The sequence below is a fragment of the Scomber japonicus genome, chromosome 20, assembly GCF_027409825.1.
Source record: "Scomber japonicus isolate fScoJap1 chromosome 20, fScoJap1.pri, whole genome shotgun sequence".
NCBI classification, from domain to species: Eukaryota; Metazoa; Chordata; class Actinopteri; order Scombriformes; family Scombridae; genus Scomber; species Scomber japonicus.
In genome coordinates, this window is record NC_070597.1 from 19,120,387 (window position 1) to 19,147,559 (window position 27,173).

Sequence of the window (27,173 nt, forward strand, 5' to 3'; positions counted from 1 at the left end):
CTTGAGCAACTGGTCACCGGTCGCTACCAGGCTCAACGACTTCACTGTGGAGGTCAGGATCAGCCCTCTGGTCTGCCCAAGAGGTCAGAGTTCAAAATGCATTCCACCACCACGGTCACCTATGGTCATTTGACCCTCTCACATACAGGGGGTTATTCCCAGACTGATGAGGAGAGAGAGATTAATCTGTTACCGTCGTCGTGTAATGGACTCATTTACTGTGAATGATAGAGCGAAATTGGTCATTATTGAGGAAATTGCTCAGCTAGAAAACCCTTCATGTGACATTATTATGTATGATCCCACATGTTTTGCCAGATTATGGATTTCAATCAGCTACAAAACAATATGTCAATCTGCCTCAGTGTAACACAATCTGAAATTATTCAAAGATGTAATGAAACAAACTGCCTAACGGAGAGATTTCTTTGTATAATGGGGTGTGTCCTGGTGGTTATTTGATAGAGGAGTCATTTGTTACCCTTTGACCCCAAAGTATGGAAGTGTGAGGAACAGGGAGAGTCTGCTGTCAACCACACATACCTGAGTCTGACACCTTAACGCTATCATTCTCAACACCACAACAGCTCTTTATTAACATGTGCTACATTTTGTTTCATGCTTTTCTGATTCTGGCTAAATATTTAGCTCTAAGTGCAAACTGTCCAACTTTTCTATTAAATCACCACTGCCAGGAAACAAGGGATCTTTCTTAGGATTTAGCACTGGACACTGAGTCTTTAGGACTGGCCACAGGTTGAAACAATTCTCTGATAATTATTACGTTACGACTGTCAGAAGTTGAGGCATTCTTGGCTAGCATGCATCAAAACATGCACCAAAGAAGCATCAAAAAATTGGGGGATCAAGCACAATTTCTGCTAATCATCTGTAACACACCCTTAAGGGAAAGCATTGGCAGCATAGTGATTGAACTAGAGGCCCAGCTCTTTTTCGAGCCAGAGGACTGCTCATACTGTGTGCTGCTAACAAGAACGCGGTCAGGCCTGCTCAAAAGGGAGCTGGAATCAAAGCCTCGAAGATCAAAAAATGTCCTTCAACCCTTCAAGTCCTGGTGTTGTCTGTTTATCACAACTGCCTGAACAGATGCCAAATCATACATCCTGTGATTGGTTTAATATGAGGTCTTCCCTACTTTGACAGGCAAGCTTCAAATTAGGAGGAAGCACTTGGTTCTGGCTGCAAGAGCCGCATTCCTGAAACAAAGCGGAGAGGATTTGCACCCATGTTTCCTCTCTAATTAGCAGATCAATGAAGGAACTAAGAAATGTACCGTACATTAATTACTAAACACTGGGAATGAACCCAAGTTCCTGTGTTACATGCTTGTATGTGCTATTTTCCATTTGAACGGCCTCCTGATGACAGTTTGCTTAATGAATGGGCCCTCTCATTGATTCCACCATATGTTCAGCAGAGCCAGTTCAATGAGGTTTTGTGTTGTTCCGGATCCAAGATGTTTGGTGGTTCAGTCATTTAATGTTTCAGTGCGAGGAGGGAGAGAGAGAGAGAGAGAGAGAGAAGGTGGAGGAACAGCCAAATGAACATATTAGAAAAGCCATAATATGCTTTGTTAATGATGTTAAGGAGCAGGTTGTCATTAAAAATATATTAAAAAAACAGCTGAGTAAAGAAAAGAGAGAGGAGGAGGAGGAGGAGAGCACAGCCAACAACTTGCCCTCAGGGAGGATCATTAACACCTAATGAAGCTGACCCCATAGTGGATATCTATGGATGACCTTTGACCCTCAAAGTGCATGTCAACCTCCTGAACCAGTCAAATTCTTAGAGACAGGTTATAGTATCCTACTGAGAATATTGAGTTATTTTTGATCATGAACTATGGTTATAAAATATTAGGAATGCATTCATCACTCAAAAAGATATCTAGGTGAAATGTGTATAAACCAAAAGTATTTAAATAACACATCCATCCCTATTTTGAAATATTAGATTAATATAATTACAGGAAGAATTTTACTCAGTAGTAGTTTTTGGCCAAAGCCAGAATGCATTACGAGAGATAATTATATTATTACTAATTATATGTAAAATATTTCAATAGATCAGTTTGATCCAGACGAGATGGAGAAACCTCAAGACTTTAAAACAAATCCAAAAAAGCGTGTTTTACTTAATTTAATAAAGTAGCTGATACAGAAAGATGTATTTTATGTCATATATTATTTAGTTTAATATTGAATTTAAGCTTATTTTAAAACATTAAATAAAATGATCTTGACAGGGGAGGTTGAGTAAATGTAAGACTTTTGACAGAAGAACCTTGAACAACCCCCCCCCCCCCCAGCTACCTGCTCACTTTTCTTCCTTCCTGTACTTAACTCAGTGTTCATTAGCCTGCTGTGCCTGTGTGTAGCTGTGTGTAGCTGTGTGTAGTTGTGTGTGTGAAGGACCTGCCATTACACAGCTGTTTCTGACCACTGTTCTCTGACAATCCAACAGCCTTCTCCCTCAAACTCACACATGGGAGACATTTTTCACTCACTTTTCACACAAACTGCAAAACACATTCAAATTGTAATAGTGATATCTCTGTTGTGTCATGCCAATAATTTGAGCTCATATCTGGTGCCGAGGGATCACTGCAGTTGTGTTCGTGCGCTGTAAATCAAACAGTGATGTCTTCTTCAGTGAACTGTCGTTTGATGGCTGCTGCTGACGTTTCTTTTTGCTTCTCTGTGCCAGGTATCATCTCTGTTTCTCATTCCATTCAAACCGGGAACATAAAGTCCTTCCTCTGTACTTCAGTTTTTCCTGGAGTGATTAAAACAGCAAATGTAAAATGGATGTTACGTATATTCAAATAAAATCTCATGAGCTTTAACTCAGATGTGCCTGCATGTACTGATCAGTAGCAAAGACGGACTCTGAGACACACACACACACACACACACATAGAGAGACATCTATTTCCAATTCCCAGCTCTAATTCTATTCTTCCCTGACTCTTGTCTTTTGTTTTTCCCTCTCCACCAAAAGGTAAATTAGATGCCATTCCACATAACAGATGTCTGGGGAGTCAGGTCTCTTCTTGTATGCTAGAGTCCCTCTCGGAAGGCTCACTTAGGTCAGATGAAGTTTCCTCTTGTTCCCACTGAGGAGACGGAGAATGTCTTCAGGGACATGATCGTCTTTCAGCCGTTCGAGGAATGATGCAGAGAGGAAAAGGCAAAATGTAGCTCATGTGAAAACACGAAATAGCTTTTTTTTTAAAGGGCCGTTTCATCAGTGTTATTATAGCTGTAGCTGTTATTGCTCTTTAGTTATTTTCAGTTTATTAGGCAAGTGATCCGTGATTTGTAACTTAGTCTGCATCTTATGAAGCACACTATGAGGTAATCCAACCAACATGTTTGTCCTGGCAGACTGCTCAGACTGATGTATTAGTTTGCAGATTCATCTCATTTCTTATTTAGTCACTTGGCAATATATGAAAAGTTACTTTCTACATTATGGAATATTAAAGAGTTTTTCCTACACTATTTACTTTAGTTTGACTTTTTATTATATAATTAATTAATTGAGTTGTCTTTTTATTGATTTCTCATTTTAATTAAATAGATGGGAGGGTCACCCAGCTTTAAAGAGCTGCTAAAGATCAAGGATTTGCATTACTTCATTGTTGTTAGTTTATTTGTTAATAATGTTAACAATAATAATAATGACGTGTGTGTGCGTGTGTGTATTTCCAGTCAGCTGTTAAAATAAACACCAATTAGTTGACACAATAATAATTAAATGCTCAATTTATTTTAGCCTTCTTTTTGTCTTCTAGCTATTTAGTTGTGTGTGTGTGTGTGTGTGTGTGTGTGTGTGTGTACCAGGTATTACTCATGTTGCGGGGACATAAATCTACACAGTCATATGTGGGGACTTGCTTCCCTTTTGGGGACAAATAGCAAGTCCCCATAACATAAATCATTACATTTGATGGTGAAGACTTGGTTTAAGGTTAAGGTTAAGGCCAGGTTAGGGTTAGGGTTAGGCAAGTAGTGGTTAGGGTGAGTCTCTAGGAAGTGAAACATGCTTGGTGCCCTTATTCATCTTCAAATGCATGTCTCTTGCCTTCATCAAGGACCACAATGGAAATAAATGTAACATTGTCAAAAACAAAATGTATATATAGTTTTTTTCTGGTCAAAGTTCATTCCCGCTAACTCACTGTGTCCTCACTGACTGTCAGTAGCTCAGTCTAAGCAAATGTTATCCGTCACTATGAGAAAAGATCATCAAGCTTTATTATCCAGTGATTACCAGGGCAGATTGGACTGTGTCCTCTTCCTGTGTACTGCTGGGAGCCAGGCTACACTTAATTCCCTGTTTGGAGTCAGAGATGGGAACAATATCACATCTCATCCCCCGGGGGCCTGACAGAGGACCAGATCACCTCCCCGACTCTCATTATTTAGTATCAGGGTGCTTTACTGAGAGGCTGCGAGGAGGTCAGAGATTTATGGTCAGTGTTCAATAAGAAGCATGTCACACACACACACACGAGAAAAAAGACACACACCATCCCACAGATTTACAGACGCTAGCTGTGCTGCAGAGAGGTCGAAGAGATCCAAAGATAGAGAGAGAAAGAGGCAGGATTGATTCAGATGCAGACAGAACAGATGAAAAAAGGCTGCTGGAGCACGATAGGGAGAGCGAAAAAGATGAGTGGAGAGCGATTGGACAGCGATGGAGAAAGAGGGAATGAGTGCAGTGTCCAGGTCAGGCCTTCAACACCAGAGAGAGAAATGAGACTAGAGGTCCCAAGAAAAATAGAAATTGTTGGCCACACGCAAATTTCCATCTTTCTTTTCCTTTTCCTTTCATGATAGGACACACATAAACTTAGATAGAAGATCAGCAACTGTAACTATAAACAGATGTGGTTATCATCCACAATTTAAATCATCAGTAAAAAATTATATGATATGAAGGCAATGACAGTTTAGTCATAATTACTCTTCATCTGCTTCAGAATTTCATATTGTTTTCCGACCATAATAGCCATAAACTTCAGATTTTGCCATCTCTGTCACTGTGTGGCAGATGCTCAGACATCAAACTGACATCTTATGGTTTTGGGGGAAAAGACAAACCAGAAATTAACAATGAGAGAAATTATATATCCATTATTTTTACCATTAATCCAAATGACTTTAAGTAGAACTCAGCAGATGAGAAAAGGTTGGAAAGACAAACATCACCGCTGATATCGTTACTTTTTAATGACATGAAATGACTGCTCTGATGTGCTTCATGGTCAGCTCAGACATCTAATTCATCAGTAAGCCCATAGCACTGTCTAGAAATGTTTAAATAGGGGTAATATAAGCACTGATACAGCAGCAAATGTTCCACGTATTCATACTCGAAGATATATTATAGATCCAGAGGTCTTGCCTAGAGGTGAACCTTCACTGCTTGGAAACAGACTAAGTAGGTTGTCCCCATAGACTGTATATAAGAAATGGACGTAACATCCGTGACGTCACCCATTGGTTTGTGGACTGCTGCTCGGAAGCCAATAGTATCGAATCTAGGCAGCGCCATCTTGAAAATTTCAGGTGCATGCCGGGAAAAAAAGAACACAGATTCTACTTATATGGGCATGAGGCGGAGTCATAGACGGAAGTATGGGCGGGACCAACGGCGGAGCGGGGAGGCTGCGATTGGTTGCGAGGCTGGATCTCAAGGACATTGGTCAATCAACCTGTCAATCACAACGTAGCCACGTAGCCTGCTTTATCGTTAAATATAAAATCAGAGAGGCCAAAATTTCACAAATGAACACCAGACTGCATTGAAGAAGGCTTTAAACTAGCGATTGAGACCATAAACACATTTTGAAAACGTTTACTGAGGTTAGAAATCAAGTGAGAAGTTGGTGAATTCTCCATTGACTTGTATAGAGTCGGAAGTCTTTTTGAACACAAAACGATCGCCCCCTGGTGGCCTTTTGATAGAATGCAGCTCTAAGTTACTTCCGCATTGGCTTCTTTTCAGAGGACAGGAACTCCCCGCCTGGTTGTCCCTCACAGATATACAGAACCAGCATTGGCATGTATATATTTATATTGGAATTGGATATGATGAAGGTCCAGATATTATTTTCCTCAAGCATTCCTACCTTCTCAAAAGAAAAATAATTTATTTTCATGTTCCCCGAGACATAAAACATTAACCTGCTAAATATCAGTATGTTAGCATTATGATGTAAGCACCTAGCTCAAAGCATTACTGTCCCAAAGGGCATTTTGAAACCTGCATTTTTCGGTTGAATTTGTCTCATTTGTTTTCCCTATGATTCATTTCAGCAGAAAATTGCTGAACTTAGCAATTGTACTCAACCATACCGAGACCACTTGAACAAGCCTAAACATAACCCAAGGGAATTCTGGAGCAAGTTTGCAGTGAGAGAGTAATCCCACCTCGATCAGACCCATTTTGCTACAGTAGGTATAATCTGCAGGTTTGAACTAAACAGGTCCTGTAATCAGGTGCACTCTGAATACAGAGATAGAGATGATTGAGATCAGTGACTACGTAGCTAGCCAGAGAGTGAATCAAGATCTGACCTGGACTAACGTTACAAGGTGTGTTGAAGGGCTTTCTTCTAGACCTTCATATACGTTCTTGCTCCCACCCCTGTACCCAATAAGCAGAGAAATGTTTTCTATGCAAAAAGAAAAACCATCCACTCATCCACTGATCTGAACCACAGTTAACTAACTACACCATTAGGTTTGTGAACACACCTAATACTGAAATGCAATAATTCGCCTTTGCCAGACATATTAATGCTTTATTATGCAATGCTGTACCTGTCAATGATGGCACAAATATAATGGTGGTTATAAATGTCTAAAATCTCAATTTACTACTCACTATGGTGTAAACTATTGAGTCTGCATTATGATGTATGTTTTTAGTATTGGAATGAACAATTTATTCAGTGCATCTCTGAATTGAATACCAATTTCAACACAAAACCATCACTTTTAGTATCAGCATTTAGAAATCCATACTGGTCTAAATCTAATCCATACATCCTATGCAGGCAGCCATAACATGCTCCAAGTGCCATAAGGCGTCCATCTGTACCAGAGACACTTCACATTCCCAGAAATCAATGAGCAGCCTCTTCAACCATAATCAGCCCACCGCCCACCCACCGAACCCAATGTGCACACTCAGTCCCACCACCCCAGTCTGACACTGAGGCTGACACTAACGCACAGGTAATAGAGCACATCGTAACCAGCACATGTACAGCCACTGCAGGCATGATCAATAGGCAGCCAAAGGAACAGGTAATATGATATTGATGGACCCACAATTACAAGGATGGTGAGCAGATGTTTGTGATTATATGTCTGTGTGTGCGTGCATGTACACGGCTTCCTTGCAACCGCCCATGCATGCATGTGTGTCTGAGTTAATATACTTTTTTTACAACACGAATGTATCTTTGCCCAACTTGACATGCCATTGCATTCATAACAGCCACTCTGCTGGCTACAGCCTGCCGGTGTTGATCAGTATGCCACACTAATGTAGTCATGAGGCCTAAAGGAAATCAATTACACAGTTACTATGTTGTTAATATCAGGAATGCACTGGCTCTATTTCATGAATGACTCCCCATTTACACATATATCAGTTGTTATTGAAAAATAAACAAGCAAGGAAATTTCCCAAATGGTGTGCTAAAAGGATGAATTAGCTTTCAAGTCACAAATATGAAGAAATGTCTCTTTTACAGCTACTGCATTATGTGACTTTCCCACCTTATTCTGTACCTTTACCAATTCAGCTATCAGGACCGAGTAGCTCTTTTAAAACATTTTCTAGGTGTAATTATTCCTACATATAGGTATGTACCGTAATCCTGCATCCAGAGTGAAATACCAGAAGTCCAACTTTGGTGGTCTAGAGTATAACGTCACTGACAGTGAATGGGGGAAACGACTTAGAGGTCAAAATAAATGTCCCAAAGAGAGAGCGGTGGGAAGCAAACCAGGCGAGGTAGTGTCTTCTAATCTAAATATAACAGACGTCTGTGCAGGTTCAATAAAACAGACCCATTTTAAAGACAGAAAGAGACGGTGAGCTGGCAGTATCAAATGACCAAATTCAGTAAAAGTCTGAAGGAGACAGTAGCAAAATTGCTGAATTTATGCTCCAAAATAACCCAGCACAGACAGTCACGGGCCAAATATAAGTCTGCTGCTCTCACAGACTTAATCATGTTGACATGCAGGTCAAATCCAAAAGATGAAATTTAACACAACAGAAAGTGCACTTGTCCTGATGGAGCCATTAGGATTCCCTCCATGCTGTAGGTCTGAACTAACCTGTCATCTCTTGTGCTGGCAGCTGATCTAAGCTCAGACATGTCACTGCATACAGAAGCAAGGGTTGGACCATGATTCGCCCACCCATGAAGCAACAGCACCCACTTTCACTGCCAACTGGTCTACTTCGTGTCTTCATCTGCTCTGCAACTCTCTTAATCAAGGTTGATTGACTTTTCACATTTACATAAATAGACAAGAGCCAGTGCCGTCGTTAAGGTGGTGATCACCGGGGTTAAACTCTGAGGTGGTCTCAGCGGGGGTTGAGACCCCCATGAGAGGCGAAACGTCGGGGTGAGGCTCCCTGCAAGAAGCAAAGCAAACTATGTCAAATGAAATAAAATAAAAAAACATGGAGTGTGTGTTTGACTTTTACTGAGATGACATACCTGACATGAGATGTTTGACAAGGTAGCAATTATTTTAATTCACGGTTCAAAAGCCAGCATCACTAGTGAGCCGTATTATGCTCTATATAGCAATATGTCCGTTTTAATGAATGTGCGACAGTCACCACAAAACAGAACAAAGAGGATGAATAAGTGCTGCCAGATTTGCTGGCAAAAAAACAAAATAAAATGCTAAACTGTGTAATGTGGTGAGAAAGAACATTTCACTGATCATGGCCATATATACCACACAAGGAAAACAGCCAAATAGACCCTACACTTCACTGAATTAAGCCTTTTAAAAAGATATTTGCTTTAATACCTTCACCAGATTTATTCAACTGGTATTTACTACATTATTATTATTATACTATTTTGTGAAGTGAAGTTTTTATATTTCGTGAAGTATTTTTCTTACCACTAAATGGTTGAACCAGTAATTACAGGAATCAAGTTTTAAGCATGGAATATCACCTACAGTTTATATCCATATGAGAGTATTATCTCAAATTGAAAATGAAAATTGTTTTTTTTTATGCTCCAAAATAGATTTTTTTTTTTTTGTCAATTTTTTTTAAATGTGTATTTATTAAGTTTATCTTTACTCATTTATTTTTTATTAGTACCCACCATGTTTAGTTGTAATTAATTAAGAACATTTAATAAAATGTTATTTTATGTTACTTTTTTTTTAACGGTCCACTTATACACACACACACACACACACACACACACACAGATAACTTGAGCCTTACCCTCCTAAGTGTGTGTCCCGTCCCATGTGTGTAGGTGGCATACTTATTTAGAAAAACAGATGATGAAAAAAGTTTGGTCCCCCAGTGAGTCCATACATACTTCAATGAATATTTGGTTTAATACCCTAAAGAAGTGACTCCAAACCTTTTCAGCTTGTTTCCCTGTAAAACTTATATTGTGGTGGCTTAGATTTACCCATTTGAGGCTGAGAACCTCTGCCCCAATGGAGTCTGAGAGACTTGATCTAAAGGCAATGCGTAAAGTCCAGTCTTTACTTCATTTACGCTATAAGTTAAGGTCACTTACTTACTCCTTAAGCAAGTCAATCGATGAGATTTTAGTATGTTGTCTCAGTTTTACATTCCTGTGGCTCTACATCTTTCTGTTTTCCTCTCACTCTCAGTGGGTTCCTGTCTGTTAAATCTCCAGAGACTCCCTGTGTTCCTATTTATTCCCTCATTTAGCTGAGCACGGAATACCCATACTTCCATTTTAATCAAAACCCAGCTTAACATTCATTGTCAAACTAATGTTGACGTTCCATTACCCCAGGCAGTGGCTGTCTCTGTGCTGCCCACAGGCTTACTCTCTCTGTGTGTTCTCCCTCTCCACCACAGCACAGAGCCTCAAGAGCCTGACTGGTTTTTGCTGGGAAGCCTGGCCCTTCCCAGTCACATTCCCCCTCTCTCTCGCTCTGTCATCCCTCCCAGTCTGTGCCGGTCTGGAATAGCTGCTGAAGCCAAGCTAATGCACTACAGTATATGATGGCCCTGGCTGGGACGGGTCCATAATTCGTTCCATTCCTTTTTATTAAACCCGTAGCCACACTGTTATTAGTGCCTGGTGAGAAGAGCTGCTCTGTAACAGTGTGATGTCTACCATATGTGATGTTACTACCATCCCAAGGAGAGAGGACTGGGAGAGACAGATGAGACGGAGTCTTTTCCCTCTAATGGCAGTATGGTTTAAAGAAGGCCTAAGTGACATTCAATAGGACATGGGTCAAGAGCAACATGGCTCACTATTACAGGCGTCTAATGCATCAGTGCAGTGCTGCAATGCAGGACTCATTATGGTTATTTCTACAGTAGCATTGTAAAACTCTGCCTTTAGTGCAAATCCTCTCTCCTTTTCTGCATCTGTCTTTCAGTAGTATTAAATACAAAATATACTTCCATTTTAGAAAAGTAACACAGAGCTGCAACCTTTGTGAGATAATTAGTTTCTGCTAAATGTCTTGAAGGATCTAGTGACTCAAATGAATAGTTTAGAAATGCTAAGACTTGATTGTCTATATTTTTCTCATGTACAGAGCCAAACTAATAATTAGCTCATTCTACTTACAAGTGTTGTGTGTTCATTGAAAGCTTGATAACTTATTCCTCTGTGCCGTAGATCTCTATTGTTTTCCAAAAAGTATTATATATTATATATAAACATGATACACACTCCTCCACTTGCTTAGAAACATCTCCAAAGATGAGTAACAGCAATCACGTTTTCAATCCCCAGAGAGTAGTTCTATGTAAAGCTGAAGGCAATGTGCATGCTCAGAAACGGGGTTCAATTTACAGAGCTTTGCTAGCATGTTTCAAACATCAACATCAGAAAACACAACCTGTTCACTTTGTGCAACATTGTACACTGTCAACAACTTTAATCAAGAGGGTGTGATATGTAGCACAACAAGCTATGACAAGCACAACTAGCACAACAAGTCATAAAGGAACCCACATTCCTGCCCATGCACAGTGAAGTTATTAGCCTTTGGAGCCATTTCTAAACAAACTGACATGCCCATACTGTTTCCAGCGAAGGAACATGTGACCCAGTGCAACAGTCTAACTCATTGACATGTTTTTAATAGTTTTTGGACAACAAGGGAGCTCTACAGCACAGACGGATAATATATACCAGGTTTTGGATACACACATAATATTTGCAAGTACATCAATTCATTGGTGGTTTGGCTCTGCACATGAGATGTGTTGACTATAAGAAAAGTATAGAAAATTGCCAGCCACATGCTTTAAATATGAAGGTACAGCCAGGAAGCAGTTAGTTAGTAGCTTAGCATAAATACTTGTATACAGCTAGCCTTGCTCTGTTAAAATTTAAAAAAGAAACACCTACTAGCAATTATATATCCCTACTAGCAATTATAAACCGTATAAAGTTATATATCTTTTTTTAATATGTAGCTTCAAAATCCACACTGAAGGCTGTTTTGCCTCTGCTGCCAACCTTTATGCTAACTTAAGCTAAGACAACTGTCTCTTAACTATAGCTTTATATTTCTAATTAAACGCTACACAAGACAGCAAATAATGTAAAAATGATGATGATGAAAACTTGTTTTTTCCACAGATACTCTTAGGAGTCAAACACAAGCAATAGCAGTTCACTCCACTTGCATAACAAAAAGAATAATGTTCCATTTTCAATAGGTGTTAATAAAAAAGGTCTTTTTTAGCACTCACGTCCATCATCCAAAAGAAATATAGATCAGATACATATACAGGCTGTGATATTTCTGGTAGATTAATTGGTTTTCTGACTGATGCGATACATCAGCCTGAGCAACAGAGAAATCTAATGACTCTCCTCCACCTCCTATGAGGAGCTCTCTGTTAATAATGGCCAGAAATAACTGATGTATCTTTCCTCAAGCTGGAGACCCCCAGAAATCAGAATGTCAGTGGATGTGATTGTCTCAGTTGTTCTGCACATTAAATTCTTCCGTAAACAGATCATAACTGTGACCATGTGAGTATGAATCAGTATTTTTATAACACATTTGATGCAGCCAAAGCCAAAAACAAAGGGAGACAGAAATGGAGACCCTCTTACAACCACACAATGAATATAAACAACATACAGTAGATGCATTTATATTGCTACCATGCGATTCTTCCAGTAAAGTATATGTAACCCTGGCACAAGTGAATTAGAAGACAAAAAAAACCCATCACAAGTGTCTTGAATCCCCTTTTTTTAGGGGGAAATAAACACGATGATTAATGTCCAAATCTGGTACCCTTTGGAAAGTAGAGATCCTACAATAAGTCCAATAAAACACCATCATGACTTTTATATTCCAAACAGTAAGCCCTTAACTAGATTTAATGTCACTGTGATTCAAACACTGCATATTTCATTCTCTAATGAAACTATGTTCCATTTTAAATAATAGAGAAGCGGTTTGGTTTCAAATATTGAGGCCACGCAGACGACGCTTTACACACATGATCAGTCCCATATGCTATAAAATCAGCACCTAAACAAAGGAACATTGAAATGATTTTACAATCAGCTCATAAATGCCATTATTGTCAAATAGCGTGAAACTGTGTCCTGCTTTATACCAGTTTTAGGGGTGATGGTCTAGCATAATGATTTCATTGTTCAATGGAACACATGCGGCAAAGAAATGGAAGCTTCTGTTTCATATATCACTCTGCAATAATTGAAGAAATGTGTCTCTCCCCTCATTTGAGGAGGGAAAAAACTTCAAAGATTTTAAAATTTTATGAAAAAGTCACTTGGGGTCAATTCTGGAGCAATACATTTATGTCAGGGTTTGTCAGAGGGGAACTACCTAAACAGTGGACGTTATGAAGATGTTTGTGATAGACTGGGACAGCAGGATGGGCTTTGATGTTGCTGAAATATGGGGCTCATGGTCTTTCCACAGTAAAGATGATGAATGGATGGAAATGTCTCTGGGTAACATTACATTGACAGTGGCAGTATATCAGGCTATCTGAGTGGATAAAAAGTTTGCGTGTGTAAGCCTGAGCATCTACTCAGAAAGCATTCCACGTGAATAAAAACATAAATTTGAAAAACTTTTCTTTTTCTTCAAGATTTAGTTTCCTTCTTACTGTAGCCATACTGTCTGCAGCTCTGTTATGTTCAGCATAAGTTGTGTGAGAAATGTCCACAACTTCTGAATCCAGCTTCTTCAATATGAATATTTTCTGGTTTGTTGGTTTTCTTTGGGGTTTGAGCTGTGGGTTGTGACAAAAGAAAACATTTGAGGACATTACCTTGGGCAATTTTTCAACATTTTCTGACATTTTCTACAAACAATCGACTTATCAATTTCTTACTTGACAGATTCATCAATAATAAAAATAAAAATTAGTTGCAATCCTAGTTTACTGTGTTTGATTGCTGCAATGTTTGTTACCAATATCCACTAAATACTACTAAACATCTCAACAACTACTGGATAGTTCGCCATGACATTTTATCAGACATGAAAACGGGTCATGGGTGAAAAAGGTGAGAAGGATACGACCCCTCTAGGGAGGTTAGGGCTTGAAATCATCAATCTGATGCATTTTGAGAGGAAATTCAAGCAGAACTACAACCCGACCCCGGATAAGCGGCAGAAAACGGACGGACAGAGGACAGTACAGTTTGATGAAAGTGCACAGATTAAAAGACACATGTTAAATGTAAATTTCTGCTTGAAAACCACATCTGTATCCCATTTATATGGACATGGTTAAATATTTGATCTACATGGACCCACCCTGAGTGTGTGATTCAACATTATTTAATGAAATATTATTCATATTAAATATCCTCTGCCACATTGTCTTTGACATATACATTTAAATGAGCAACCTCACAGTTTACAGTCAGACGCTATATGAAACATCAAAGATATGCTGTTTAGAGTATGATCGGCTGTCAGTCGACTAGTGCACAAGCTAACTACAACTAGAGGCCGGAGGCTTGTTAACTAACATTAACGTTACGTTATCTCTCTTGCTTTAATTCTTCAAGTGATATATGTCCTGTAGCCAAGGCTGGATTAAGAATTCAGAGGCCCTTGGGCCAGACTCTTAGAGGCCCTTACACGGGCACACACACACACACACACTTGTATGTGCACCAACACAACAGACAACTAGTTTACTAGTGCACAAGTTTGGATGTAGTAGTTGTTGGAAACTCCTGTACTTGCACAGGATTCACACTGACTGATAAATTCAACACAAGACTCTCAGCACATGCTGTGTGTGTGTGTGTCTGTCTGTCTGTCTGTGTGTGTGTTATCAAAACAGTCTACACTCAGATATGCAGAAACACTTCAAAGAATAGCAAACAACCTGTTTTTAGAATCTCCACAATATCAAACATCCAACAACAAATGCTTTCCGAGTCATAAAAAAACACAATGCACATTAACAACACACACACACACACACACACACACACACACACACACACTAGAGTAGCTCCCTTATGCAATTACCTTTTTCCTAGCAAACTCCTCCACAACAGGCCCAGGTAAAGTCCAAGTCTCTGACAGGTTCAGACTCTGTTGCCAGTAATGATAAAAGGACTTCAGGCTCATTTTTGAATCTCCCCAAATGAGAAAATGAGCTCTCCCCCTCACAGTCTGTCACCGGCAACGTGAGGAACATCCTCAAAGCCACATAAACATTAGGGAAGACTAACTTCAGGCCAAACTTCAATGTGGTTTTCAGCATGTTTGAGGGTGACTTGTCTATTTCAGCCAACATGAAGGATCGGACCTGCAGACACTTAAAACACGCTGTTCCGCCTACGGGACGGACCGGAAGTTGGGAGGTAGCCACAAGTTCTTCTGAATGTTTTAAACACCAACCCTAAAACATTTATATTCATGCTGTACATTGTTAGAAAGCTTATATTGCCCTGATTCATTCAAGACCACTCAAGAATTATATGGTTGCTCACAGCAGTAATAGTATTAGCGATTAGCTCGGCTAGCCACTCAGCTAAAGTAAAAACAGCTATAATGCTACATACCTTCAAAGTCTTCCCTTTATCCACAACGATCATCTTATGACTCAGGACTTTTTGTACAACTCGCCAAATATCCATTCTTGTGAAATATGAAATCCGTTTCCTTCTAACCAGAATACTCTCCTCAATATGTCCATGTATTTAGTCCAACGCGTAACGTAACACACGCGGAACAAACCATATAGGTCCCTTTTACGTCATTTCCTGACCTAAGCGTGCATCGGTGGGACACGTGACTGTTTTGTTTACGTCCATGAGCTCCTCCTGTTTCATACGACACGACACACCAGTTAATCAGCTTAGGATGAGGCAGCGCATGTCTCCAAAGCCAATGAGGACATGTATCCGACGACAACGTGGGTGACAATAGGTGCGTGTATTAATGAGGTCTACTCATAAGAAAAAAAAAACTCACGAAATTCAGCCAGGCCAAGAACGTCTCCTCACGCGGCAGCTCTCGAGAGAAGCTTCCGCCGCTCTGGACTGCATAGTAAAATTCACAACCCAATTAGGTGCTCTCACGCTCGTGGGTGTTTTTTTTCTCTCTTCCTAATTCAAGACTCCCGTATACCTCCAAATCACAATCACTTGACACCCCCCCCCCCCCCCCCCCAAAAAAAAAAAAAAAAAAATCTCATCGGATCTGCACGATTCACGTAGGTCATCTATTTTGGTTTCAAAACGGCGAATTTCGCCGAAAGGTGAGTGATTTTCATGTATGTTTTATGCAGATATCTCCATCATGTCTCCCTCTGGATGAATTGTAATAACATTGGCGATTTACTGACCTTTCACGTATAGCACCACCATGAGGACGACCAAGTTTCACTCTGTCCAATATTTCAGCTTCATGGTCATTTATCTGGAAACTATTGACATTGCCACCAGGCTCAGCTGTACTTCTTATTTGGTGAATGACTGAGTTGTGAATGATAGGATGCTAACATGCTAAACTAAGAGGCAAACATGGTAAACATATCTCCCTTACTCATGCACCTGTACATACTCTGAAATGTTTACAAGTCATCGGACTTAGAATTGTTCATTTTTGAGTGGGTTGGGATTGTGGGAGGGAAAAAATGGGGGAAAATGTTGGGTTGGAAGTCTTCTGTCATGTTGTACTGGTATGTTGTTACCTGTGTAAATCCTTCCAATAAAGAGAATCATCAAAAAAAAAACATGGTAAACATACCTGCTAACATCACCATGGTAACATTGTCATATGAGTGATGGCATGTACATGTTGGCATTTAGCTGAAAGTGCTGCTGTGGCTTAATTATGTTAAATATAAACAGTTTCTTGTTAAACAAAACATATCAGTCATAGATTCTTTTGCCATTATCCATACACACCCAATTCCCGACTGGACCTGCATGACGGTGTCAGATGATGCTGAAAAATGCCTCTGACTTGAGTATGGGTGCACAGCCAATTTGGATTGAGGCCATAACTGTGCAAGGCAAACACCAAGATGATAGCAAACATGCCTGAGCTGGGTGTGTAGGTGGTGGTACCTGTTTTGCATAGACAACAACATAGAAGCGTCTCAACCACAGCTCCATAAAAACATAATCGATTCCAACATTCTGTTTCAGCATGACAATGTTCACTGGTAACCTACTTCAACTGAAAATACTTTTTGTTTCATTTTATCTTGGATTTAAAACAGAACAGGGATGTCATTTTCAGTTTCCTCCAATTTTCATGTCATGCAATATAATGTTTCCTGTCTAACTTTAGTCTTACATTTAGCTAACTGTGACATTTAACCTGTAAAACAAGAAAACTCTAAATCAGCTACTACATCAAACAGCAGCCATAGCAATGACATGACCAAATGCCACAGTATTCCTCCCATTACCTCAGTATGGTACCATAATGATGGGAGGGATGGCTGACATCATGCATGCCACTGATTTCTTCATTCATGCTGCTTTACAACGGCACATTATTAACATCATTTAAGATTTCCTCTGCAGCCGTATACCCCTGTCGTCTCACTGGACATGGGGATGAGGAGACAGACTGCATTGTTCTAACAGAGCCCATGCAGCTGGAGTCAATGGCAGAGAGCAGACCTAGCAGTGCAGCAGCTAAAGTCAGTCACACAGGTGGCAGGGAAATTACAGTGTACACATACTTGTAGTTTGGATGCCTTCCACTTCTGGAAGCCAATAAAGACTGCACAGGCTTCTGCCAACAACTGCAAAAGCTATACTTGGATGTAGAGGTTCAGGCCATGCCAAGATATTGCTCACCATGCACTGCTCATACTGGACAATATGTTTTAATGATCGGATTCAATAAAATAATGTTGATTGGTTCCATTAGATCCTCACAGAATATCTCTTTCAAGAGTTAGTGCAGTGAAATGATTTTACTCTGAACAATAGGCCTTTTGTCTACGTGTGTGTGCACTCATACACATCTGTGCATGCTTGCATGTGAACTAAAACCCTTTAGTTCACCAACCTAAATACTGCAATTTCTCTAGCCGCTTCCCTTACAGAAAATTACAACACTGTGAAACCCTTGTGTATAGGGTTTTTTGGAATGTCACATATGGCTGTAGTGTAAACATGAGTTCTTAGACTTTCTGATTGCAAATGTTCATTTAGATCAAACCATGAGCTTCATTCAGCTGTGTCGTTAAACAGAGAAAGAACGATAAAGGAAATGTTGAAGCTGTCATATCCTTTCAAACCCTGCAGCTTGAAAAGGACTTGATCTTGGCTTTGTGTCCTCTTTATGTTGCCATGCCTCTGAGCAATCATCGCTGTCTTTACTTCCTCCTCTGTTCTCATGTTTTATACAGGGTTGTGCAGTCGAACCACAAGTCTCCTGTCTGGTGCGGTGCCATCATGGAGGTCCAGTAGACAGTTGTTTAATATGTCCTGTACTTAAGTAAAAGTGTCAGGATCACAATGTGAAAAATACTCCAATAAGAAATCATGTATTAATTATGATTGCTGATGGGTTAACATAAACAGCATTTTAATGTTGTAGCTGTTTGAGATGAAGCACATATTTTATATACCATAGTGAAGTAACTGGTACTATATTTTCTTAATTCATATTCTGCAAAATAACTTGTAACTACTGTACATATCCCATGTAGCACAGACAAATCCTCAGAATTATAACTACAGTACTTGGGCAAATGTACTTAGTATCTTTTCACCACATAATGTCTAATAATAACTGGGCTGTAAAAAGGGAAATACCTGATTTTTGAGGGTGAGGGTGTCAGTTTGTAATGGTGTACTGTATAAAATCCAGTGCATTTGATCCCCATGTGTCTATAAGCATTATGGTTACAGGTTTGAAAAGAGGTAGCCCTCTTAATCTGGTTATTTATTTTTTCTGCGTGTGCCTGTTGTACTTAATCTTATCACATCCTATGATGCAAGAAAAAAGTAGCAGTGCCACAATGTTAAAGGAATACTTTGACAGAATAGGTCGGCTGCACCCAGCCAAGAACAGTAATCCAACACATAAACTGTGATTAAACCACAACTTGGTTAGCTGTTTATAGTACTGTACTTTTACTTAAGTGAATGTATGTACAGTAAGTATGTTCAAAGCAAAGCACTGATGGATGGATCATGAACAAAATATTAAACTCACAGTTAAAACCATCACACAAATGAATCATGTCTGTTCAATTCAGCTGAGATGGACAAGTGGCACATTTATAAACACAATCAGTTTGCCAAAGTGTTAAGGTGCTCCAATATAGCTGCCTGAAGGTATATACCTGATTTTCTATGGATCTTCTGCACATACAGGACAGTTACATCCCGTGCATGTTATAGTGCATCATAACTCTTTTGTAGTGACACACACACCCAACACATAACCCTATACTGTATGCATTTACATGTATGTCACACACATAAACACAGTTATGTATGCACACAGCTGAAATGATGGATGAATAGTCGGGGAGTGGCGGGATGGCTGCAGGCCCTCAAGGGAGCCGACCTGTGCCGGAGCATCATCCCAGTCCTAACACATTCCTATAGTGAATGTGTTTGCAACCCTACAGGCACTTGCTGTTTGGTTCTGAATCATTCAATCAGAGCTGACAAACAAGATTTCACAGAAAAACTAAAATCACTCCAAAGAAACAATATGCAGATAGAAGAGCTGAGTATTGGATCAAAGTATGATTGATGAGAGATTAACAGAGGTCGTGAATTCATTATGAATAAATCATTGAACCAAAAGTATGCTTGACTTGATTTATCTGATGATACTTTACAGTGCTGCTGTGATTAATAGACACACAAACTGTAGTCAGAAAAACCTAATGAAATTAGAATTTGAAATTTGGTTTCATTTGAATAGCTTGCCACTGGTGCAAATAGCAAATCGATTCCTCTGCATAAGTAAATGTTCAATGTATTCAATCACTCCTCTTTCACATTATACAACATTATACCAAGTCAGTCAATACATTGATGCAACATTACACATCAGGCTGTCTACTGAGAAATAATATGTTGACTTTGTGTTATTGTGTTGTGGATGTGTGGTGAGTAAAATGCTGTTATAGCTGCCATACTGTACAGTTACAGTTTCTGTCAGAAATTAGGAGCATTTCACATTAACAGAAATATTGCTGCCTAAAAAAATCAACATTAGTCACAGGGATGAGTTATCCGATCCAAACACTCAACCGCGAGGATTAGTCATCGCATACGAGGAACAAGGCTCTGTAGGGTTGAATGGGTTTAGTGTTAGTGTTGCACCTTCCTGCTTAGGTGTATAAGACAGTATCACATGTCGGATATAGCTTTGTGCTATCAAAACAAACCAGGAAACTGTCAAATTTATCTTGGCATAGCTGTCTGAGAGCAAATCCCATGCTGTGACTGATGACTGGGATGGATTATCAAGGCAATATCAGGGATACCTTTCACAGCAGAGACTTTTAAAGAAATGACTCAGATAGAGTACCAATATATGTGTGTGTGAGTGTGAATGTGTGTGTATTTGACAGCTTCTAGCCAATGGGTCCATCAACGATAGGATAGCCATGGTATTGTTCGGTGTCATTGTACTATGTATTTGCTCAGCTGTATGGAGGTTTACTGTGCTGAATATGTGTTGAAATTGTACATTTCACTGTCAGCAACATCACGTAAAGTCTACCAAGACATCAGGGGACTAGACATAGGTCTCTTTTCATACAGCCTTGTATATGGAAGGTGTTTTGTCCTAAAGATTATAACCCAAGGTTGTAAAATCTCCAAAACAAGGAATCAATGAAGTGAAAGTTTGAAATTACAGAAAGGTCACATTCTAATGATTTTGTCTAAATTAATAATCCTATGGGTTTTTATTCATTTATCAGGATATGTTGGGGGTTTTTTAAATGGAGGAGAAAATTATACATATAGCTGTTCCCCAATCCACTCATTTTTGGTGGATTTTATTTCACTGTACAACAAGAACAGTGTTGCAAATTACTTTAACATGTGCATTACTTGCCCATATCTGTAGGATTTGGGCAGCATGAACTCATTCCTGACACTATATCAAAAAAGGAACCATAATTACCATCAGTATGTGTTCTCGCAGACATTCTTGCAGGCTTGGAGCAATGTGTAATGCATAAGCATCCCTTTTGGTTTTTGAATGTTAGGGCATGAACCTAATTAAACATATTTATTATAAGTTTTCCATTTAATTTGTACTAACCAAGGCCAAAGTCTCATGATAGTGTCTATGGCCCCAGACTGCTGGTTTGTGGGGGAGGTGGGGGGGGGGGGTTCTCCTTGAATATAAATTGACACTTTTGGTACCCAAATGTCCTTGTGTTAATCTAAAACACACATATATGCCCACAATGGCTAAAATAGTTTTGTATTGTAAATTCCATGTTTGTTTTGATTTTTGACACAATACAGCTACCTAGTTACCTAAATTAAATAAGGTTTTTTTTTGTTTTAGTTTTTACTGTTTTTTATGTGTAGAGTAGCTTTTGGTCTTATTCATGTTATAGCATAGAGCCCCCAAAAAGCTAGAGATGGCCCTGGCTCTATTAACAGCTGGCTGTGTCTGTACTGTTACATTTTTTATATCAACATTAATTTACTCAGCATTCATACAATTTACTTTAAACTGGACTAACGACATATACTCGATGTTTTCACGTGTTATTTTACATGGGGCTTTTCCTGGTCCAACATTTTAAGTGGTACATTTATGTATTATTACAGGATTATGTGTCTATTACAGGACGCACTTCGAAGTGTGCTATTTCCGATGCCAAGTGAAGGCAACATGTGAATTCAGTAGTTTGCCGCAAAAAACGGAATAAACTGAAGAAAACGGAAACAGGTAAACGAACAAATAAAAAATATGGAATATATGTTGTAAGTAAAGCTAGAATAAACTGTTTCTCGACCCTTTTGTAGCCATAAATGTGAAATACTATTATTAACCGGAAATACCCACTCAATTTATTAGTTAGGCTATTAGCATAAACTTAAAATGGCAGCATTTTATTAGCTAAGTTGTTAGCTAATGAGAGAAAATGGAAACTGCTTTAAAATGTTTTATCCACTTGAAATTAAACCCCAAATGTTCCACCTGTGTTTTACGTGTCTCCACAATATAGAGAGTCTATAAATGTGATAACAGCTGGACAGAAATGGCCTCTCACAGCTATGTTTCCATCTCTGAGCTGCATCCCAACGTCTCCCATGCAGTGAGTAAAATGATTTTCACCCAATTACAATAACTTAACATATTTCTGTTGTTTTTCTTAAAAACAGATAGTAATTAGTGTTGTACTGCCCAAATTCGTATTTATAAAAAGTCTGCATACTTGCTTTTCAGATGGTGGTCGGCATCATCATAGGAAAAACTGATGTCAGAAGCTTTCCTGATAGAAAAAGTTGGTATCAATTTCCCTTTACCATTAGTGCACCTGAACAGCCATGTTTAAACACACTCTTCTATCAACACTGAATCTCAGTGTGCTGTACTCCAGCTCCCTCTTCTGGTGAAAGAATATCCCTTCCCTAAGTCTCTTGCTCTTCTTCTGTTTCTCAGTTTCTGTTTAGCTGCAGCACTAAATGAACCCACATGTGTGAATTTCAGATATCGGTGTAGACAGATTCACTTTTGGCTTCACCATTAAGGACTCACCTGACTTCTTCATCAATGTGTCAGCCTGGGGAAATGACTGTTACATCAATGGGCTCTCCAACAGCTTCAGTGTAGGAGACTGCGGTGAGGAGGTGTTTCTCAAGCAAAATGAATCAATTGTCACAGAAGAGCTTTCAATATTTAATTAATATCGTGCCTAGATTCATCAAAATACAACAAAATGTAACTTTTGGCATGCCCAGCCTTAAAAGTAATTGAAAAGTAAATGTAATCAAAATTGAAGTGAAATGTTTGCAAATTCATGATTTAAAGTAAGCCTGAGAAACTGAAATTTAGTGATGACTATTAGGAAAAATGTAAGCAGTTAAATGTGTAAATAGTTGTTTTTTTTTCCAGTCACCATTGAAAATCCTTTAGTTTCCAACAAAGACCCAGAGAAAGGGGACAGATATTGTCCTGCAACACCAAGGTAAGAGTCATGCTTACACTGCTGTGCTTTTAAACAGCTAGTGGGAAATAAGGTTAACTCGATGTAATGCTGTTTAAGATATGATATAACAGTGTGTCATGTCTTGGCGATGGTTCATAGGTCTGTATCTGCTGTCTCAGTCTCTACAGGCTGCTGGTGACGGAGGCCCATTCCCAGGTGTTGCTATGCGCTGACATGGACACCACTGACAGGTTGCTGCCTCTCATCCACCTGCCTGTGAAGGACTCCAGAGATTTCTACTCACTGGGAGACATAGTGGCCAACGGGCAGACGCTGAACGGCACAGTGATAAATATACTGGCAGCAGTGAAATCGGTAGGGCACCTTAAGGCCGCAGACTTTTAGGATTGAAGCGTTAATGCACCTTTGGATACACTCAAACATTTATATCAGTCAGTTAATGTTATGCAGTGCATTTTAGGAGGCATGGCTCCAGGAATGGCAATGTTAGCAGATTGATTGGTCCACCACTATGGTCCCAACTGAAATATCTCATCAATTATTCCATGAACTGCCATGGCATTTAAAATTTACAAAATTGTAAATTGTCTAAATTTTACTTCATGGCCAAATTCCTGAAAAACTAATGTCAATCCAATTAGAATTGAACTGAAAAACTGTATAACTTCTTGTATGTACTCACATTTCCAATGTGAATACATTTTGTTGGTTACTGTGGAGTGATGATGATAGTGACAGCAGTGCATTTTTCCAGTGGAGGAAATGTAAATGTCATAGTTCGTTGTACAAAATGGTAAAAGAGGTTTTAAATGTCATAATCTGCTGACAACAAGTCTACTTACTTACATTTCTGCTTCACATAATGGTCAATTAATGCTACTCTAAAATTTCACAAATGGTTTCTTCTGTAATGTTATACCAGAGTTTATTTTCCAGCTTTTTCACACACTTGTTGCATTAGATGGTGGTTTGTCAGATCTTTTTCTCCACAGTAAGCTCCAAAAAATAGTGGAAAGTAGGCAGTTAGTTTGTTAAGCTGAAAAACAACATTAACAAGGAGCGAAAGGTTGTTACAGAGTGCTATGCTGTAACAAGTCAGTCATGGAAAAGTCTTGAGAAGTCATTGAGGCTGTGCTGGGGAGCCTGATATGCATGGAGCAGGACGTTTTTTGACAATGACCGTCGATGCTCAGCAAATATTTATTTGGTTAAAAACAAAGTTTGACACTCAAACATGACAAAATGTCTCTATTTAATTCATATCTTATAAATTGCCTACTAGATTGTGTTGTGTCTATTCAGACTGTGTGGTTGTGGTAGCATGCTTGTTGTTTGCCTAGAACATACCAAGGCTCCATAATGGACTCAGTGGAGTTCAGAAAGAGGCCAGATCGTGTACTAATGTCACTGATTTTTTTTTGTCAGTGAAGGGAGATATTGTGATAGGAACTTCAGATGATTCTGTTTACGTTTACAGATTGGAGAGCCGAAGCAGTTCACCACTTCAGACGGACGTAAAGGGCAGAGGCTGGAACTGAAGCTCTTTGATGACTCCGTCTCATCCTTCCCCCTCATCTGGTGCGTCACGGTTGTTCATTAATTTGGAAAATGAATAAAGATTTATTACCTCGGTGGCTTTTTTTGACATGTTCCATCTCATCGGCCCTTTGGTTCACCGCCGTGTATCTTTACGTCACCGCAGATTTACTTTGGTGACATCAAGCTTTAGATTAACCCACTGAACTCCATGTGCGTTTGATTTTCACTATGGTCTCCACTGACCTCTGTTTCACTCACAGCTGGGACAGAGAAGCCATTCAGCTGGTACAGACTTTGATACCAAAGGAGACGGGTAGGTTAACAGCTGCTGTTCATTCTCAGCCACAAAATGAGTCTTTATTTAACTGTTATTCCTGCCTGTCATGTCCTATTAACATACTGCACTAAAGCGAGACATGGAAGTGGATATTTGAGATGTAACTTTGTGTTTATGTTTAAGATAACTTACTGTTGTTTTAACTTCTATTCTTTACTCCAAGTACTCTTCATAGCGGATGCAAAGATTAGTTTTGACAGCTTTCGCAACGGCATGACCGCAACTGTTAACTCGAAAACCGTTATCACCGTCAATCCCGGTAAGAAAATCACAGCAACGTTTACAAAAACAACAGGATCTGATTTAATGACCTATTGTGCAATTAATCAAAAGCAGAACTTCAAGAGTATTGTGGGAAATCAATCAACCAGCTGCGGTTTATGGTGTTCTAAGAAAAATAACCTCCTGCTGTGCTAGTGGAATATTTTCAGTGAGACATTCTCATTGTTGCTGTCTGAGTCAATTATACTTTACTGTCAGACACCAGGGAGGCCAGCCTGCTGTTCAGTTATGCTAAAGAGGTGTCTGCGTCTGGAGCTCTGGATCAAGATGAGAAGGATGAGGATATTCCTGGTAGGTTAAAACACAGTCCCCTGATTCTGATACTGTTAGTATTAGAAATAGTGAAGGTGTTGCTGAATCTTGAGGTAAAATGTTTATCTTAGGCCTCAGCTCATATTTCTCTCATTTCTTTCTCTCTTTTTAAATTCACCTCGGGTCATTATCATGTAGATTGTGCTCTGTGTATTTGAAATCCTTAATCTGGGTTCCTATTGTAAGTAAGAAAGTGTGAAATCCTACCACACTACATTTATAAACAATTATGTGATATGGTGAAGGTTGCTCTGCTTTGAAGCACGTCATTTATTTTTCCCAGATGACACAATGACAAGCACAACTTGTCTGTTGTTGACGAGTAATAAGGTCTCAGACGTGGATATGTGTTGTTTTTCTGCAGTGGATTCCATCACTGATGTGTACACTGTGAATCAGCTGAAGCAGAAGTCCCGGGAGAATCCTGAGGCTTTCTTTGGCATCACGTATAGCTTCATCTCCAAGCTCGACCTCGACTCTGATGTTTCAAAAGTCATCAGGACACGGTGGTAAGGTCACACAAGCAGATGGGATGGATCGATTACCAAACTCTTACTGCAATAAATACATTTTTCTCACATATTTAAGATAATATAATATGTGTGTCGCAGTTCCAGATGTAAGTTCCGGGTGAGTGATGACATGCTGAGTTGCACCAACCAGCTGTGTCCGGCGAGGGATCAAACCTTTTCAGCTACCACAGGCTTTGACCTGCTGGTGGACGTCACAGACCACACAGGCACCCTGAATGCCTGCACCCTGAGAGGCCCAGAGGCTGAGAAGACACTTGGCTGCACTGTTAGTATTACTTTAAATAAGGCTGATTCTAAAATTAGTAGCTCGTACTGTATGTGCAGATATTAAAGGACATAAGAGCAGGGAGACACATACCAGTACACGTTGAACGTAATATGCCAGCACACTCACTGCTGAATTCTGCTCATGTTTTCAGATCACAATTTCAGACAACAATTTTAGGCACAATTCAAATTATATGTGTTTGAAAAATCAGGAAACGTTTGCTGCTCACAGAAACAAAAAAATAGCAGAGAAGGATGAAACGTTTAAAAAATGAATGATTAAGGATATAAAGTAAAGTAGTAGCTGAAATTTCATTACAGATTTATCTGTGCTTTGGCTGAGATAAACATCATTTCCATTTCCTGTGTTGCAGACAGAGGAGTTTGCCAATTTAACAGACGCCGAGCGGACTACGATGAAGTGGAAATTTCTTTTGGAGAGATGCAAAATATACATGAAGGTAGATATTCCTCCTCTAGCTTGTGGGTTACTTCTAAAGACAAATCACATATGTTGTAACAAATATGTGACATGATGTTTTAGATCTTTCCATCCAACAAGGTGAAGACTGGGACCAGAGGGATGGTCCTGGCCTGCTCGCTGGCAGACCCTGGCGAGGTGAAACAGCATATGTCTGCCCTGCTGCAGCGGCGCTGATCAGCACACATGGACACAGACTGAACAGGAAAGATGATCTGTGGCAGTTACAGTTTCCTTGTTCACCTGACAGAAGCAGTTTTTGATCGAATGCTCTGATATAGATGTTAACAAGTACAGAATTATTTACACATACAGGTTTTATGTTTGTGGTAATGTCTCCACAGTATTTATTTATTTAAATAATTTATTTAACTATTTATTCAAATGTACTGTTCGCTTAATTGAGTTTGTAAACTGTTAAATTGTATAAGTTATCCATTTGATTTATGAATAAACTAACTTATCAATAATAAAGGTTTGTTTATCATAAAAGGTGATCCAGTATATC

At 39.3% G+C, this 27,173-nt stretch overlaps 1 protein-coding gene across 1 annotated transcript; it reads left to right on the forward strand.

Moving 5' to 3' along the window:
* Positions 1-22,002: 22,002 nt before the first annotated feature.
* Positions 22,003-26,842, forward strand: meiob (meiosis specific with OB-fold). The gene is made up of 13 exons (XM_053341115.1): positions 22,003-22,059; positions 22,191-22,248; positions 22,455-22,586; positions 22,860-22,932; positions 23,073-23,268; positions 24,392-24,492; positions 24,714-24,766; positions 24,954-25,049; positions 25,271-25,363; positions 25,749-25,893; positions 25,996-26,182; positions 26,559-26,645; positions 26,729-26,842. The coding sequence occupies exons 1-13, from the start codon at positions 22,003-22,005 to the stop codon at positions 26,840-26,842; spliced, it is 1,392 nt and encodes a 463-aa protein (XP_053197090.1).
* Positions 26,843-27,173: the final 331 nt, after the last annotated feature.

What these genes read in the sequence shown, in the direction of transcription:
- meiob (XM_053341115.1), top strand. Translation starts at nt 22,003, where the DNA reads ATGGCCTCTCACAGCTATGTTTCCATCTCTGAGCTGCATCCCAACGTC. An exon ending in TCATCCTTCCCCCTCATCTG is followed by an intron (nt 24,493 to 24,713) that starts GTGCGTCACGGT and finishes TTTCACTCACAG; the next exon opens with CTGGGACAGAGAAGCCATTC. An exon ending in TTTGATACCAAAGGAGACGG is followed by an intron (nt 24,767 to 24,953) that starts GTAGGTTAACAG and finishes CTTTACTCCAAG; the next exon opens with TACTCTTCATAGCGGATGCA.